Source organism: Lepisma saccharinum, chromosome 6 (genome assembly GCF_977018435.1).
Source record: "Lepisma saccharinum chromosome 6, izLepSacc3.1, whole genome shotgun sequence".
Taxonomy (NCBI): Eukaryota; Metazoa; Arthropoda; class Insecta; order Zygentoma; family Lepismatidae; genus Lepisma; species Lepisma saccharinum.
In genome coordinates this window covers 43,929,407-43,948,825 of record NC_139234.1, presented here as the reverse complement: position 1 = coordinate 43,948,825, position 19,419 = coordinate 43,929,407, and the positions used below count along the sequence as shown (strand labels likewise).

The 19,419-nt window shown below is 35.8% G+C and overlaps 1 protein-coding gene across 4 annotated transcripts in view; it reads left to right on the top strand.

Annotated features, from left to right (window-relative positions):
* Positions 1–19,419, top strand: part of sev (receptor protein-tyrosine kinase sevenless) — a 157,334-nt gene that overhangs the window by 104,431 nt on the left and 33,484 nt on the right. For all 4 annotated transcript variants that reach the window (XM_083123833.1, XM_083123832.1, XM_083123834.1 and 1 more), the window contains 6 exons: positions 429–698; positions 2,099–2,304; positions 4,707–4,817; positions 10,439–10,635; positions 11,782–11,976; positions 15,215–15,432. In XM_083123833.1, coding sequence (XP_082979959.1) covers positions 429–698; positions 2,099–2,304; positions 4,707–4,817; positions 10,439–10,635; positions 11,782–11,976; positions 15,215–15,432 — 1,197 coding nt within the window. The remainder of the gene's footprint in view (positions 1–428; positions 699–2,098; positions 2,305–4,706; positions 4,818–10,438; positions 10,636–11,781; positions 11,977–15,214; positions 15,433–19,419) is intronic.

Below are 19,419 nucleotides of genomic sequence, written 5' to 3'. Positions count from 1 at the left end.
CGTATACTCAGGTTTTCTAACGTAACTGTCAAAAAATTGCCTCCCTGATGGCATAGTGGTAACGTCATCACCTTGTAATCAAAGGATCCTGGATTCAAAACCTGGTGAAGGCACACAGTGCTTCATATCCCACTTTAAACTGTAGGTCCAGTCCTGATTAGCCTATATGTACATAAATTGGACTTAAACAGAACCCATTAGCATCTGCTAGTTATGTATACACATTAATCACAGCTTTGAACGAACCATTCAGGGTTTTATGGAATATCTGCCAATATCAGATTAGTAGAATAGCAGTGTCAATAAGCTTCATATTAGTGCTTTGTTGGTATTAGCAAAAATTTCATGTTGCTTTCTTCACGGTATTGAATATCATATTTTTGGGTTACATTCTCTACTTCATACATTAATGCTCTTTTCTTTTCTAGGTACAGGCATTTACAGAAATTGGAACAGGTGCTTTGACACCACCAGTAAGAGCAGACACTAACATAGAAATGCCCATTCCAAAACTGCTGATGTCCACTCCTGATGCTGTTAAAATTACAGATTTTGACAAGAAGGAAAATGAAGCTTTGTCAAGAAACAGTGGACCAGCAGTAGACTTAGCTTATATTAGTCAAGAAAACAAGGTGTTCTGGCTAAATGAGATGCAGGAGCTGCTCACTTCAAATTTGGATGGCTCAAATCGTTCTAAAGTAAGAGTTACTTTCAAACAGAACTGTATATTTACTTGCAGACACTTGCATTAGTATAGAGAAACATCTAGTGAATTTTTTAGTAAGATGTTTACCCAAAGTTGCCAAACATCCTGCGGTTCTGGCCCTGTTTTCAGTTTTGGTCAGTAAGGAACTTGCAACCACATTTTTAGTGATAAGTTGGGTATGTATCATGTTGAATGACATCTTGACCAATGTTGCATTCACCATTACCTTTGAGTGTCTTTCATTACAAAGACAGGGAGTTCGTTTATCAGATTTTCATACAAAATAACTTCAGTGATGCTATGCTTATCTAAATATTTTGTTTTTGAGATCTTCATGCAAAATAACTTCAGCCTATCTAAATGTTTTCCTTTCAGTTCTTTTCTTCTACTTTCACAATAGCTGTATGTTTCTAATACTTGTAGGGAGAAAACAAATGAGGAAAAGTAATGCAAGGGTTACTGGAAATCAGTCTCTGGTCAAATAAAACAAACAAACAAAAAATAGAGGAGTAAAAATTAAAATGTACATTTTTTTTACATAGATGGGTGGCCCAGTCAGTAGTGCATCTGACTGTCATATGGGAGGCACAGGTTCGATTCCTTGGATGAGTGATTTCACATGGAAATTTTTCAATGTCTCATCACGGATTAGCTCTGGGGTACACCCAATCTCTAATAAATGAGTACCTGGGAGCTAAAAGTGACTGGAGCATGGTGCTGAACATATCACCTTCACAAATGATGGGATTGTGAATGTATGAGGGGCACTGCTTCCATATCTGAACTACTTCACAACATTACCACCAAGCAATTTGAGACATGTGTCATAGTGATGTTTAAGCTTTTGTATGATATTGTGAAAGAATGCTAATTTATTTTCATTGCATCACTTTCACACAAATGTCCCCTATTGATGGTCTCATAGATGACATGTTCAACCAGCCTCCATGATGGAGTGATCAGCATAGCATGCAATGAAGCCAAAGGCCCCAAGTTTGAACCCTGATCAAGATTTATCATCATGTTTGTTCCATAACCATTTCATCAGTTCATTATTTATCCCCGTTGGCACGACTAACCCAGGAGGTAGAAAAGGTGATTGTTTATCATACATTTTCCCTATTTTTATTGTGGGTTCATACACCACCTTGAGACCTTTACTATATTCTAACTTGTATGGCATATGTCTTTCTATAGGAAACACTTTTCACAGATATTGTGGTCAATATATCAGTAAGACAATATCTGAATGGCTATATGTATTACCCTTTATATTTAATAGTAACAGCTAGAGTACATTGCACTTGGTTAACCTAATAATTATATTTTATTTGCTTTTGTTTGAGAACATAATCACTCTTTTAATATAGATTTTGTTTTCTGTGTTTTTAGATATTAACACTAAACAGAACTGGAGTGAGTATTGCCATTGATTGGGTGGGAAGATATGTTTACTGGTCAGAAGTGGATGAGAAGAGCACTGAATCAGTTGTCCACTATTTAGATTTAAATCAAGCTGAAAAAGGCCTTATTCATTCCAAAGTGGTGCTCAAGAGGCAAAAATATATTCAGACTATTGATATTTCACCATTTAAGAGGTAAGATATGATTTTAATTTAAGTATGCATCATATTCTAGATGTAACATTTGTATTGAATAGGGTGCTATTTGTGGGTTGTATGAAATACATATGTATAGCAGTGGCGAATCATCCTATGAGGCCCGGAGGCCGGGCCTACCCTAATATATTTGTCTATAATGGATTATTTTATTACTTATAAATTTCATTAAACGACGCTTAATAAAAGAAAACTGAAATTCTTGGTCTTCCGATAATTACCGCAAGTTTGCAACCTGCCTGGAACCATATCTGAGCATTCAGCGAGACCCGCCCGAGAGTGCCTCAGCTGGTCCCATAACAACCTATGTGATTCGTGAGGGAAAGCATAATTTCAGGGGTGCGTTCGCCTGTCATGTAACCTGAGAGGCCAGCCTCTTTTCTCTCTCTCACCCCTCTCCCTCACTTCCGAAGAGTGCCGATCATGTACGAGCTCGTGATGAAGCAGGCAGTGGACGTACAGAGCTTGTTGAAGCAGTGTTTCCATGGAAGATTCAGAGCTGTGCCGGGAGCGGAGCACACCCAGCTGCTAACATGTAGCGAAAATGTGTTGCTAACACCTCTAAGCCTGGCCTCCTAACCTATCAAAGTAGGCATTATTAGAATTCTAACTGCAAATAATGCATGCAAGTTGGTTACCAGTGTTAAGTTTGGTGCTTTCAGCTCTTTTGAGGAACCGCTTTTCGCGAAGTGTTAGCTGCTGGATGTGCCCCACACCAATCTCGATTCAGAGAGGGAAAGTGTTTTATTTCTTTGAGGAAAGGGATATTGAGACGAAATTTCCTTTTATGATTAGTGACATAACTGAAAATGCGCTACTTTTAAAATGGGGCAAAGTACGTACAATGCAAACGTATAGAGAAAATCCATGTTACTGAAATTTTCTGGTCGGTGTGTTACACAGTCCATGTTCTCATTTAGCATTTCATCATTTTCTAAATTATATTATATTTTTTTTAAAAAAGTCGCCTGTTGAAGAAGAATTATATGCATAAAAAAGTTAAAAAGAAATAATTGATTGATAGATTTAGTTTATTTTACTTGGCTTTCTGCCATTTTTGGCTAATTGGGAAGATGAGAATGAGCGATAATATGATGACATTGACGAAGGGACACTCACGAAGAACCCCTATGCCCAGGTGGGAATTCGAACCTGAGGCCCTTGTCGTAGGATGCTGCCGCGGAGGTCAGCATTAAAGAGAATGTAAGATGGCTAGGGCCTAACAGAACGGCTTTTTCATTGGGTGACGCATGGTCAGAACATCGAGTCTCATTGTCACTTTTTTCTGACCTTCGAGACAGAAGCGCCTTTATTCTCAGATATCTAATCGAGACTAGATTAAAGTAGAATCTGAACCAATGCCTCCAGGATGAATCGAACCTTCTACTTCTTGATTATAAGAGCGTTAATCACTACATTATCCTTTACAATCACTATCCCGACTTAAGTAGACGAGATTCAGGCAATATGTTATCTTTTATTTTCTAGGGGCTATATTTTAACATATTATAATACTGTTAAAAAAATCACATCTTCCCCTCCCCCAAACCCTTCTCCATCCTGTGCCTACCCTTCCAGAGACAGCACGCTTCGCCACTGATGTATAGTAATCCTCCATGCATTCTAATTATACCTTATAAGTAAGAATTAGCAAAATGTACCTCTGCTGTACTGAAATAATGATACAACTGTAAATAGGAGTCACATCTAAAACAAAGTTCAACTTTTTAAAAGAAGAAATGCATATTAACAAAAAAAAAAAAAAAAAAATATTTGAAATTTGTACTCTACTAGGGACCAAACCAGTGTCCTTAATGTTGTGCAAGTTTCACAATTTTTGCTGTTAGGTAATTCAGCTCTTCTGGATACCATATGCTATTTTTATCCTCTATTTCAAAAAGGTCGTCAACAAACAATTATCTTGGACTCCATATTATATGGATGGAATTTACTCTGTGCTGCTGGCCTCTCTGGCTCGATGGTTAGAACAGCGCACTACATTGCCAGGGTTCTTGAGTTTGAATACAAGCCTGGGCATGGATGTCCTTTGTGAGTGCCCTTTCATCATATCATATATATCACTCATACTCATCTTCCACAAACTTTGCAAAATAAACTTTTGCAGATAGGATTTTTTTTAAATGCGTTTTTGTCTAATTGTGGACTTTTCCGAGGCCTAAAGAAAGAGACAGTGAGGAGGAAAGTCTAGATTTAATTTACATCATAACATTACTGGGAATTAGTTCCCATACTAAGTAATAAATATGTAAGTTATCTGAAAATGATAGCAAAGTTACTAAAAAATCTAATTTTGTGACGCAGAAAATTTGAAGTTTCATTTTTACAGAAAATAATTTTTGCATTTTCATCTCTTTTTACAGCTCATTATTTTGGATTGAGGTCAACAGAAATGGCGTAGGGAACTTAATGAGAAGCAAATCAGATGGGACACATGTACAACCTTTCTTTATACATAGAAAGAGTAGAAAAAGGTAACTTGCATGATCCTTATAAATTGTTTATGATCCTCAGAGCAATTGACTCAAAAGTAGAAGCATCGGTTGTATAAAACCAGAGGTTTTTGTATCAGCATGTTGTTATATCAGTAAGGTGTTCAAAATTATTTCAATAAATGATCTATAATTGACTAACTAACTAACTCTCTAGCCTTCTTAAACCCGAAGGTTCATGGCTGCAGCAACACAGGCCTTCCATCTGTCCCTATCTTGAGCAAGATCTATATACTCTTTTCCATCCCTACCGATTTCCCTTAGGTCCATCTCGACGTTGTCCCTCCATCTTCGTCTTGGCCTTCCTACAGGTCTCTTACCATCAGGTTTCCCAACAAGAATCCTGTAAACTCCTCTTTCCTCTCCCATTCGTGCCACATGGCCTGCCCACCTAAGTCTTCTTGATTTAATTATTCTAATAATGTCTGGACATGAATACAAATTATGTAGTTCTAAATTATGTAACCTTCTCCACTCACCTGTCTCCTCATCCCTTTTAGGTCCAAATATTTTCCTAAGGATCCTATTTTCAAATACTCTCAATTTATGTTCCTCTTTCAATGTAAGGGACCAAGTTTCACACCCATATAATACTACAGGCAAAATTACGGTTTTGTATATTTTAACTTTTAGTTTCTTAGATATTAAACGAGAAGACAAAAGTTTATGAAGAGAGAAGTAACATGCATTTCCTGAATTAAGCCTACTTTTTATTTCCTCTTTAATATAATTTTCATTTGTTAATATTACTCCTAAGTATTTGAATTTGGAAACTGGTTCAAACGAGTTGTTATCAATAATTAAATTTTGATTATTACCTAACACTTGTTTTCGGCCTATAAGCATATATTTAGTTTTCTCTTTGTTAACTTCCAAACCTATCTCTTTAGCAGTTTTGAAAAATATTTCAGCATTATTCTTAATTGTATTCACATCATCCCCCAGTAAGTCTACATCATCTGCATATGCTAACAACTGAGTCACACCATTTAATTTTAGTCCTTCTTTAGTTTCGTTTACCTTCCTAACAGCATATTCTAAGGCAAAATTAAAGAGCAATGGAGATAATGCATCTCCTTGTTTTAACCCATCATGAATTGTAAATTTGTCAGACATATTAATACCCACACGAATTTTACTTTCTGTTTCACTGGTGCATATTTTTATCATACTAACAAGCTTCTTAGGTATTCCAAACTCTACTAATATATTATATAATTTATCTCTTTTGACCGAATCATATGCTTTTTTGAAATCAATGAATAGCTGATGGACATTTTGATTATATTCCCACTTTTTTTCAAGTGTCTGTCTGATGTGAAAAATTTGATCTGTAGTTGATCTGTTGCGTTTAAATCCACATTGATAATCACCTATAATTTCATTAGCATATGGGGTTAGTCTTGTTAAAAGAATGTTAGATAATATTTTATATGTTGTTGAGAGTAGAGAAATTCCACGGTAATTATTGCAGTTCATTTTATCACCTTTTTTAAACACAGGAACAATTATGGATTCTTTCCACTGTTGAGGGATTTCTTCTTTATTCCATATTAAACAAATTAATTTATGAATTTGACATATTAATGAATTTCCACCATATTTAATTAACTCAGCTGGTATTAAATCAATGCCAGGTGCTTTGTTATTCTTTAGCCTTTTAATAGCATCTTTAACTTCAGTCAAGTTAGGTTCTGGAACTAAAGGTTCTGCTGTGTGTACTTCATTCACTTCTGATTTATCTCCTACATGGACATTTAAAAGGTCATTAAAGTAGTTCTTCCATCTATTTAGAATATCGCTTGGGTCAGCTAGAAAATCACCATCTTTATCTTTTATCAAGTTTACTTTAGGTTGCCACCCCTTTCTAAACTCATTTACACCTTTATATAAATCTCGGATATTTTTATTTTTGCTGTTTGTTTCAATTTCGTTAATTTTGCTTTTCAAGTAATCTCTTTTTTTACTTCTAAACGTGCGGTTAACTTCTCGCTTTATTCTATTATAATTGTTTAGATTTGTATAATCAGAGTTATTTAACCACCTAAGTCTAGCCTGATTTCTTATTTCTATTAGATTATGACATTCATTATCAAACCATGGCTTACTTTTTCTCGGTTTATGGTATCCTATACTTTCTTTAGCTGCTGATTCTATTGCATTACGTATGTGCTCCCAATTCTTATTTACGTCTGTTTCATTTATATTTTCATCATAATTTAAATCCTGCAAAATATCAAATCTATTTGACAGTTTAATTTGGTAATCTTTCTTAATTCTTTCATCAGTAAACTTTCCTGTATCAAATTTTAGAACTTTTAGATTTTGTTGCTTATGATTTATCACTGAGAGTCTTTCTCTTAATTTAGCAATTACTAAATAATGGTCACTGGCACAGTCAGCACCTCTATGTGTACGAATGTCAATTATACTAGTATGCCTTCTCTTATCAATGAGAATATGATCTATCTGATTATGAGTTTTACCATCTGGAGAAGACCAGGTATATTTATGGATATCTTTATGTTTAAAAGTGGTACTTTTCACAATTAAATTCTTTGAGGTTGCAAAAGTAATCAATCTTATACCATTATCATTACTTAATTCATGAAGACTTTCTTTACCAATGGTGGGTTTAAATGTCTCTTCTTTGCCAATCTGTGCATTACAATCACCTAACAGAATTTTCATATCATACTGAGAAAATTTATCAAAGACCTGTTCTAACTCTGTATAAAAATCATCTTTAGTATTATCATCTTTATCTTCCGTTGGTGCATGTATGTTTATTAAAATAATTTTACACCACCTACCCTGTAAAACTGCATATGATATCCTATCATTAATAAATTCTACTGTTTTAAGAGCCGAGATAATTCTATTATTTATGAAAAAGCCTGTTCCAAAATTATGATTTTCAGTACCACCATAGAAAAAAGTATAATTTTTAGTTTTACAATTCCCTTCTCCTGGCCACCTAACTTCCTGGACAGCTACTACATCTAATTTATACTTGACTATCTCATTAACTGTACACTGAAATGCCCCAGGCCGGTAAAGGCTCAGAACATTCCAGGTGCCTAATTTAATATCCTTATTCCTAACGTAGATCTTATCCTTAGTCCAGGGACCTCCCAAAGTAGTCCCCACCCGGAGATCCGAGCGGGGGACTATTTTACCTCCGGAATATTTTACCTTGGGAACATCCATGGCCTTATATTGCTGTTTCTTGACATGGCTTTTTACAGTGCAGAGTTGTCAGCTCTACGCCTAACCCCCAATATGAATGGAGGAACTACTACAGAAGACAAACACAAACACATTAGACAGCACAACTACTACACAATATAAACACAAACACACCACAACTACTACACAAGACAAACACAAACAAATTAGACAGCACAACTACTACTCAAAACAAACATACTAGACATCACAACTACTACACAAACATACTAGACAGCACAACTACAACACAAGACACATACATACACACCACCGATACTACACAAGACAAATAGAAACACATTAGACAGCATAACTACTACACAAGATAAACACAACCACACTAGACAGCACAGCTATTACACAAGACAAACCCACATACAAGCACATCACAACTACTACACAAGACAAACTCAAACACACTACACAGCACAACTACTGCACAATACACCCAAACATATAACAACCTCTACACAAGAAAAAACATAAACGCACATCTACTACTACATTTTAGTGCTAAGCAAATCGAATTGTCTGATCGATCATTTTTTGTTTTGTTTTGATCTATAATTGAGATCCTGACAATTTTTTATTGTTATTGCCTTAGAAAAGAAACTATTTTTTACACATACATAGATTGATTGATTTATTGAGTTGGTGTTTTAAGTCCGCTTTATGCACAGTAAGGCTAATTGGGACCCTACTGGACCTACAGTTTAAAGTGGAATCTGAACCACTATGTGTCACTACCCTAGGGGTGGCTCTTACACATACAGGGTGACAATTAATGAACTATATGAAATAAAACGGAAATTAGTGACAAACCACGTAGTACACAAACTGTATTGCACATGTAAACGGCACTACAGACATTCGGATTTAGGTTATAACATGTTCGATATGTCTGCCATCTCTGGCGATGATGTGGGGCAGACGAACAGCAAAATTCTGCATGACCCGCTGAAGTTTCGAAACATCAATGCTGTCGATGACCTCCTGAATGGCAGTTTCAGCTTGGCAGTGGTTTTGGGGTTATTTTTGTACACCTTGACCTTAACATAGCCCCCTTCCAGTGGCCTCTGGGGGTACCCCAGAGCCAGAATGCGGTCTCCAAAATACTCCTCCAGGACATTTTCACTTGCAAATGGCCGACATCATCACGCGAACCGTTCAGAAATTATGACTGTTTTATTTCATATAGTTCATTAATTGTCACCCTGTACTTAGAAAACAAGACTACATGAATTATAATTCTTCTTGTACATATTGCTTGCATTGAAGAATTTATCTATTTTAACGGTTTATCCTTTTTATTCATGTAAGTAGCATGTACTTATTAATTGCACAGACAAAAATTAAATTTTCCAGTATCTGATAAGTGGTTATTATTTCCTTCTAATCTGCTTTATATTTGCAACAATAATGTGCTCAGGCCACAAAATATCAACAGTTGCATTTTGTGTGGTCTCTCTTATTTCCTTCAATTTCTTCTCTTTCCCTCCCTTTTCAGATACAATGGTTATAATTTACAGTGAAACTTCTCAATAACTGACAGGTCTGGGGGAAAAATAAATTTCTGTTATTAAGAAGTGTCCGCTATTCAGAAAAGAAAGTGCAGGATGTTACACAATAGGATAAGCATATTACAGTATGTACTTTACGAACATAAGGTTTATTTTCTCTACATTCAAGGAACAAAATACTGTACTACATACGGTGAATTTAAATTTACTAAGTATCCCTACATACATTACAAATTAAAAAAAAGAAAATACAGTAATGTCACTTATCTGTGTTTTTCCAACAGCAAACCACACGGCCATGTCCCGAACACTAAGTTTCTCTTTCTCGTAGACCTTGATGACTTCATCTTTTTCCTTTAAAGTCAGTCGTTTGTCTTTCTGTGACATCGTAGCAAAAGTGACACACACTTCTCAAGATAACCACATAGAATACTGTCTACTGTCTGCACTTTTAAAAATAAATACGTTCGGTGTAACATGAAACAGTGCACGCTAGTTCAAAATATTGGCCATTGTTGTATCGAATTCCAGGAATTGCGACCGTTTTCTTTCAGGCTGTCCGTTATTAAGAAGTTTGATTTGCATTGGGAGGTACTTTCAGTGTCCTCGTCTGTTATTGATAATTAATATTGCCATTAAACCCCATGTATTTCTGCTGGGAATTTTAAAAATGTCTGTAATTTAGAGCTGTCCGCTATTCAGAGTTGTCCGTTAGGAGAAGTTTTACTGTATATTGTATTGTGAAAGTGAATCCATACTCAATTTAAAGAGACCTGAGAACATAAGCAGTATCAATAACTTATGATATCACTCTTGTTGCATATTGTATTTTTATTCCTTCCATTTTTTCAGGAGAGATGCAATGTTTGTAGATTCTTGCAACTGCCCAGAAAATCCAGCAGTTGGCCAGGCAATGACAATAGATCAAACAGATGATATTAATCCAAAAATTATTTGGGTTGATGGTTGGAAAAACCACATTTACTTGGCAGAAATGGATGGTTGTAAATGCAGCCTTCTAGTTAATGCAACTCTCAATGCAGATTCTGGTTGGTATTATGTTCTCTCATTATGCATTTAAATTACTGTGCTTGCCACTTATTGCCTAAATTATGGTTAATGTTTTTTCCCCACCATGTCAGATTTTTTCACATGAAAATTCTCATATTCGCCATTACATTACATTTATTACATGATGCAACAAAAGGGAAATTTAAGTTGTTTCCAAATTAATAAGTGATTCTGGAAGTATTTTAAATGCTGATCACGGAAATGACATCCATTTTTTTGCATCACGACAGGATTTTTCACAATTTCACAAGCAAGATTCTCATATTCGCCGTTCCATTACACCTATTACAGAACACAACAAAATAAATTTACACAAAGGAAATTTCGGTTGTTTACAAACCAATAGGTGATTCTGGAAGTATTTTTAATTTGATCACGGAAATTACATCAATTTCTTCCCATCACATCAGGATTTTGCCCTAGGTCAGGATTTTTCTCCACGTCAGTACGTTCAATCAAACCACCACATTAAAACATTGCTTATTGGACATTTCGTGATTAAAACATTGATTATTGGACATTTTGTGAAGTCAATACTATTTTCATGCCAATTAAATGTGTTGTGTGAATGTGGAAGGTGAATTAAATGCAAACAATTTTACATGCATTTATGGTTCAAAATTGGAGAATTTGTATTGTAGAAAAATCAATATTTTACCACCATCTAAGCAGAGCCATCTATTGGGGAAATAATGAAACCACACATTTTATTGTGAAATTAAGGTAGTTAGTATGTTGCTGTATTCTGAAAAAACTAGACATAATGGGTAAAAATGGATTTAATTTTTGGAATCAGCATGCTGAAATTATTCGGAGACAACAATCATATGCGAGACATTGAAACACATGTTGACCAATGTAATTGATCATGACTATTTTAAAACAATAATGCTAAGCTTAGAAATTTGTTTTGATAAACTGGTATGTGTAATGAAAAAGGAAAATTAAAAACCCCTTCCTCCCAAATTTATTAAAACCTTCCCTCCAGAAACTTTTTGTAATTATTGTTTTAGTTCCTTTTATATGAAAATGATTATTGTATACATAAATTGTATTAACATTAATAGTACATTTAGATTAAAAAAAAACCTAAGAAAAGAAACAATAACATTTCTACCTTCTAGGTTTACCACCCACTTCCATCACAGCAGACCACAAATTAATATATTGGTCCAATGCAACTGAAGGGAAAGTATACTCTGTACCTAAGACATCAGATGGAAGTGAAATTGGAAGCTTGATTAGAGGTGTAACAGCTATCAATATATCAGGAGTGCGGAGAATTGAAGCAGTTGGACCCCATACTCAACCATACCCAAGTAAGAGTAAAAGCATTTTACACTACTTTTGTATTTTCCAATGATTAGATTAAATTAAGTTTATTTGCAAATGTGCTATGATATTGAATGAATCAGTCATAAATCACAATATATCTTAAAATTTGTACACACATATTATAATATATGTACTTATTACAAATCAGATACTTATGAAATGATAGATTTTAAAAATGGACAGATTAATTGGAACTTGTTGAGTATTGGCTGATATAGTCATATAGGTTTAAAATTACAGATAATTTTACTGGTCCAATATATTTATAAGTAGTCTGTAATTTAGTGCAATATTTTTCCAGTTTGTTATTATATTTATATAAACATATCAGAGGCGTGGCGTGCATGTAGCCGCTGTTACCGCAGGTAACACCAAAATATAAAGAATCGAAGAACCCGTCTTAAAATATTATTACGTACATAAACTGGTAATATTGTCGTAAAGTAAACATTGCAGACTGACATTTTTTCTGACACCGGCAAAAGCGAAGAGGAGGACTGATCCGGTACCCTCCACAGGCAACATGAGGAAAGGACCCTGAGCCCACGCAAGGAAGACTTCGCGTTGCGGCAAAGACTGACCGCGGGAGGAAGAGGCGGGTTTTTGGCATTCCTGTTTAGCTGGCGCAGTTGCCGGTGATCGTTACCGGAAACATACCAGTGTTGCCATATTCAATTGACAGAAAAGAGCTAAGTCGCCTAATCGGGTCTATCTTACTCTGAAGGTGTCCAGTCACACTGGGGAACGATGGCGCAGTGGTAGCGTCGCCGCCTTATAATCAAGGGATTCCGGGTTCGATACCCGGTGGAGGCACAAGTGGTTCGGACCCAACTTTAAATTGTCGCGATTAGAATTACTGTTCATGAAGTGGACTTAAATCGCCAAATCAAAATTTTAAAAAATCAAATCACACTGGGGCAAAAGCAAACTACCAAGTGATATTTTGTATTTACACTAAATATCAGCGATTATGAAAGTCCTCTTTGTCCTTCTTCGACATCATGGGCGAGAAGGAGAGGAGAGGGATGGGTATGGTCAAGGGGTCCGCTGTCCTTCTAAAAATGTCAACCTAAAATTCTATATTTCACACACATATAATATTATTTCGGTTACAGGAATTTGTGATAATTGTTGATAATACTGATTGAGATTGACATACGTTGTCGCAGGAATGCAATAATTTCGGATTGAAGCAATGTTTTTGAGGTGGTAGATCTGTTTTTGGGTGAAAACAATACTTACAAGCATAATTTCCCGATTGTTATCTTAGCATGCTCTGAAGTGTCAGGTGTCGCAGGTTCAAATCCTCAGCAAGAAATGGTTATTTCAATGTTCGTTGTTATTATTTTACTTACATAATTATAAAAATTAATAATTACATACACAAAGAAATAATAATTTTATTTCAATAATTCACCATGCATCGTCATCGTCACGATTATCCTATAAAGCGAAAGCCTTAAAGGTAGCAAAGGACGTAAAATATACGAAATAGTAGTGGTGTCAGAAATGAGATTTCAGTGGATTTAGTGAAACGTGGGAGTGGGAGTAGTTAGGAAACAGATGAAGACTACATCTACTCTACATACGTCTTATTTGAAACGAAAAGTTTCGCGATTTGGGCAAATCTGGTTTCAAAAGAACTAAGATGGCAACATTAGTAGACCTGGACTTCTTGCAGGTTCCGAAGGAAATATTGGGGAAGGGCTGATGCTGAGAGGGGAGGGGGCAAGGAGGGTGCTTCACGTGTTACAAAAGTAAACAACGGTTTGTGGGAGGGACTGTGCAGTGGGAGTTTTGTGACTGGTGTCTTTTGTCTTTATGTTGTTTTCGGGCATTGTCAATTAATTTATGAAGCCTGCTCCGAGTTCCGAGGTGGCAGGTTCATCCTATCTGGACAGTGCGTGTAATCGTGCGATAGCAGATATTTTGAAGCAACCTTACGGTTCGTTATTTTGCAGAAAAAATCGAAATTGTGGCGAAAGGGAGGCCAAAGCCTATTTTGAACGATTTAAAAACCAAGTCGTCTGCTGGATATGACCGACATTTCAATGTTTCGTGGTATAACGACTATCCGTGGTTATGTGGATATGTGCAGTTGTCGAAACTCTTTTGTTGGCCATGTACTCTATTTTCGGGTGGAAAAAAAAACGTGTCGAATTCAGATGTGGATAACATGGACCATGACGCACCCAAAAATTCAAATTCAAATGAAAAACTTCTCTTTATGACAGCATCATAGAAGTTTTTTGATTTGACTTGATTGATTTTGCACACTTGTGCCACTTTTGGCTAATTTGCGAAGATGGGGATGAGTGATTATATGATTAAATTGATGAATAGACATCACAAACGCCCATGCCCAAGGTAGGTTTCGAACCTGGGATCCCAGCATCATATAACTATTTTCAAAGTCGGATTGATCTGTTCTATAAGTAGCCTTCGATGTTTCTGTAAGTATCAAATTACGTATTATTGTGTCAACAACCAATGTTTGCGATTTCACTTCAGTCCTTATGTCAAAATTTTTTTTCCTGATTAATAACTTTACCAAAATCTAGTATTGAATTGCATACGTACCAGATTAATATTATATTAACTACTTGGAAGACATTGGGTGGGGGGGGGGCATGAGGTGGGGAGGCGCCCAAGTCTCCCTTAAATGTCCTACTAATAACCGGTAACACTTTTAAAAATCCACGCCACGCCACTGATATAATTCATGGTCTGCCATAGTTTTGTAAAATAAATGTCTAAATATACAGTTCTTTTTCAAAGCAAAACCCATTGCAGAGTCCTGGTTACATATGTTAATTAAGCATGTTAATGTATCATTTATGTTTTTCAAGAAATTTTGTATTTGATCAGTATAGTATTGTCAAATGGTATTGACAAAAAATCCTATTTGGTACTTATTCATGGATGTGCACAAGTTAAAAGTAAATTGGGTGATCTAAAAAGGGACACACCTCACACTCTTATGTGATGGTTGTCTTCCAGAATCTTATCCTGGATCTTTATCCTTTTTAAGTGAGTGAATATTTCATAAAGTTTTAATAAACAAATCAACACTAAATGGTTGCATGAACAAAGTGAGGAAGACACTTATCAGTAGTGTGGAAATGCCAAGAGAAAACAGGAAACCACAGAAAGAATATTACAAATTAATTTCACAGATAAACAGAATTGCAACACTTTTAAAATCATATTCTGTCTTGACAGCACCAAGATGCCTCTCTCCAAAACAACATGAAGCCGAAGCCGCTATGGTTAGCAACACTGCCCAGTCTATAATACTTCAACTTCCAGAACCAGAAAGATATCCTGAGTGCATTAACATATCCTTGGCAACTGTGGAATACACAGTTTATTATGGAGGAATTACAGAGGAAGAAATACCAAGTTGCAATGAAATTTCATTACAGAACTGCTCAAAATTGGTAAGTAAGTAATATTTGCAATATGCATTTTCATATTTGTTGATTGTTTGAGCAGTTTATGCTCAAGAACTGTTAAGATTGAAGTTAATTTCATGTTACAACCCAGATAGCACAGACAGCTTGCTGTAAGTATGAAGCAAAGCTTACCATGGCAAGCTAAGTAGCTAGCAGCAAGCTTGCCATGACAAGCTATTAGCTGGTTGCAAGCTTGCATTAAGCAATCTAGTTACCGCAATTGGAAGTTGCAGCAAGCTTGCCAAGGCATGCTTGCATCAAGCTTTTCATAACTAGCTGTAGGCTTACAGAATGCAATGCTCGAAGTAAGCGATAATAAATATATATATCTGTATAAACATGGCTGTAATGTACATTGAATACACTTATATTCACAATAGCAAAACTAGGAACAATTGGGGCTTATTAAGAAGAAACACCCACATCTGTAACGTCCCAATTACTCTTTGCAAATTATAGGAACTTTTCATGCTCCCCCAAAATAGGCAATAGTTAGGATGAAAAGTTCATTGAAATAATCAAACAATCTCTAACTATACACTGGTATTAAGTTTTTCTTTGCAGTACTTGGCTCCGGATTATATAGTCTTGGATAAAATTATTTATCATGGAAGTTTCACTTTTATTCACCACATTTTATTTTCTGATCTTCGTTGCAACTTCAATATTCACACACCTTTCGAACGATAATAAAACACATTTTTTCACTAATTACAATCAAAGTTATCCTTACTGACGTTACTAAAACTTATGTTTTTTTTTAACATTTGAGTCACACTGCCATCTAGTGTATGTTGCATGGAACAAAAGCTTTGGTGCTTTATTCGCACTGGAATTTTTTCCACTGTATTTCGGTTTTATTTCATTTTGTGACTATTGTTTATGTTCAATAAGTATCTCTATTGTTATATTAAATGGATGTGTCTATTGTTTTATTTTTTTAAAAAAATGCATCCTTTCACGCTAGTTATCACATGCATCAGGCTTACGTCGAGCTTGCCATGTCAAGCTTGCTTTGACAAGCTAAAAGGAAGTTATCGCAAGCTTGCCACAAGCTTATGTGCTATCTGGGATTAATTTTCTTTGAAAACTGATAAATTATCTTTCAGTATACAGTAAAACCCTGATTTTAAATTCCAGGATTTTGTATTGCCTCCATTATACATTCATTCTTCATAGATCCAATGGAGCAAAACATAAAATTTTCCCGGATTTTACATTTTCCCACATTTTTAGTGTTTTCGCATTGGTTCCCTGAAGAATTTAAAATCGAGGTTCTAATGTATTTTTAAAATTAATCTGGTCAATACCAGGGTCCTCTGGTTCAACAATACTGGCAGTTATTGTTCTAGGGTCCATACGTTTTGCGAGGTGTGCAGAATATTGCAACAGTGGTGAATAATCCCATAACAAAAAATCATGGAACCTATTTTAAAATCTTTAAAAAATAACATTATTAAAATTATGTAAATTATTGCAATAATATTTTATGAGTTATTTAAAAGATTTAAAATTAAGAATTGAACAGGACTCGAACCTGGGTCTGTGGCATGCTGTGTTATTGTTGTGCCAACTGATTTTATCTGATTTTTTTGTTTTCATTGTTTTACCTGTGCAGTAATTGACTAAGTAAGTGGTACTGTAATGAAAAATAGGATCTGTTAACTATGACACACCGAAGGCTTCTACAGTACCAAGTATCTTTCAGTGCACAGGTGAATACTAGATTATGTTAGGCACACACAAGAGACTTGGTACTGTATGGAAGAGCAATGGCACAGTATGCATGAGAATAAGGGACGAGTTCTGGCCAAGCTTGTATATTTTGCTAAGTTTCTACAATAGACTCATCTCATGTGTGGGTGCAAATGTAATGTAAAACTGTGGTGCCAAGTATTGGCATTATATTGACAGGAGTGTAAGGAAGCTTTCAAAGTAAAATGACACATGACAGGTGACAAGTAACATGGGGGTTTCACACTAAAGTGACAAGCGATACAGGCCCCTCCTGCTCATAAAAAATAGATTCACTGTGCATGAGCTACCAACAGACCAAGGTGACATGATGCATGCTGTTGAGAAAACAACCCAGTCTGAGTTACCGGAAAGCAACAAGCAAGACATGGAGCTTCAGTATGAAAGGTTGCATTTATTTTGGATGGTTCATTTCCAAGTGACACACGTCACTTCTGGCTTGTTGCTTGTAGCTTTGGTCTTAAAGCTCCCTAAGGGTATATCAAATCAGCATTGGTTCAATATACAAGCAATGTATCTCTACTTCAAATATCAAAACATCAGATTTAGTATCAGTGTAACAGAAGATCTTGCAAAATATGTAAGAGAAATTAGTACTTCCTGCTATGGTGACCGCCATTACTTGATTTTACAAGAGACAGTTTAGTCACTTAAATTTGATATGACCACACTAATATTTATTATTTGAATGAGTGTGACCAAGAATTAGCCTCAATTTATTTAACGCAGTAAAGTAACACAACAATTGGGATATTGTGATGTGTGCTGCATAATAAACTATCTGAATTAATATTAATACTTTGATTAAAACACTTACTTTAGATGGGTATGGTATCATGAGTCATGTTGAAATTTTATCACACAATCTTAATATTTCTGCTTGAATTTGTGCAATAAAAAAGTGAGTTATGAACAAACAAGTATAATTCATAAACCCAGTAAAAGATATTTACATAAAGAAATATATAGCATTTCAGACTGCACAATGAATGAAAACTTATGCAGGATGCATCCCAACTCAAGATTAATGTTGTACATCAAACATGGTACAAATTCATGAATATTACATATGAGTTTACATACGTCAATGGACAATATGAAAGTGACAATCAGTATACAACAATCAATACCAAAAATCAGATTTTCTGGATGTCAAAGTTCAACGTAGTAATATCACTTTGAATAAAGTTACAAAATCTATACTACGTCTTGCATAATCTGTATGTTTAGTAGGGATACACCAGTTCATGAACATCGATGCTAGTAATGTATGTAACATCAATATTGTTGCACTTTCTCATCTTCCAAAGTCAACCTGACAAAATTTCTAAATTTTCGTGAATAGACAAGAGTTGTGTGTACCGATGATTCCTGATATTTCGTCTTATATTATAAAGATGGTCAATTCCATTCTAGGAATCTGACGTACCCCAAAAGATCATGCGAGGTGCATCCAGAAAGTAAGTTTCCCTATTTTTTTTAAAAAAAACCAACACAGTTTCAGGAAACCATTTATTGGCAACAGGTACAGGAAAGGTTCAGCTATTTTTCAACATAGCAACCACCAGAATTGAGACACTTGTCATATCATGGTATCAACTTTTGGATCCCACTGTCGTAGAACTCTGCCGCCTGTGAATGGAACCAGCGTGTGACAGACGTCTTCAGCTCTTCGTCGTTGCCAAAACGCTCACCAGAGGACAGGAATTTCTTGAGGTGCAAGAAAACGTGAAAACCGCTGGGAGCCAGATCAGGACTGTAAGGACTCCCAGCCAAATTCCGTCAAAACAGCTGCTGTGCGTGGAGCCGTATGTGGACGAGCATTGTCATGGAGGAGCACAACACCTGCAGTAAGCATGCCACGCCTCTTGTTTTGAATGGCATGTCGCAATTTCCTTAGTGTTTCACAGTAATGGTCAGCATTCACCGTTTCACCTCTGGGGAGGAAGTCAATGAGCAAAATGTTCTTCCTGTCCCAAAACACGGTGCACATCACTTTCTGTACCGACAGCGTCAGTTTGAATTTCTTCTTGACCGGAGATCCACTATGCCGCCAATGCATTGACTGCTGCTTGGTTTCCGGGGTGAAGTGCGAAATCCACGTCTCATCGCTCGTGACGATCCTGTCGAGGAAATCATCGCTGTCATCATGGTACCGTTGCAGGAATGTCAGTGCTGCTCCTGAACGTTTCATTTTGTGTTCGGGTGTCATTTTTC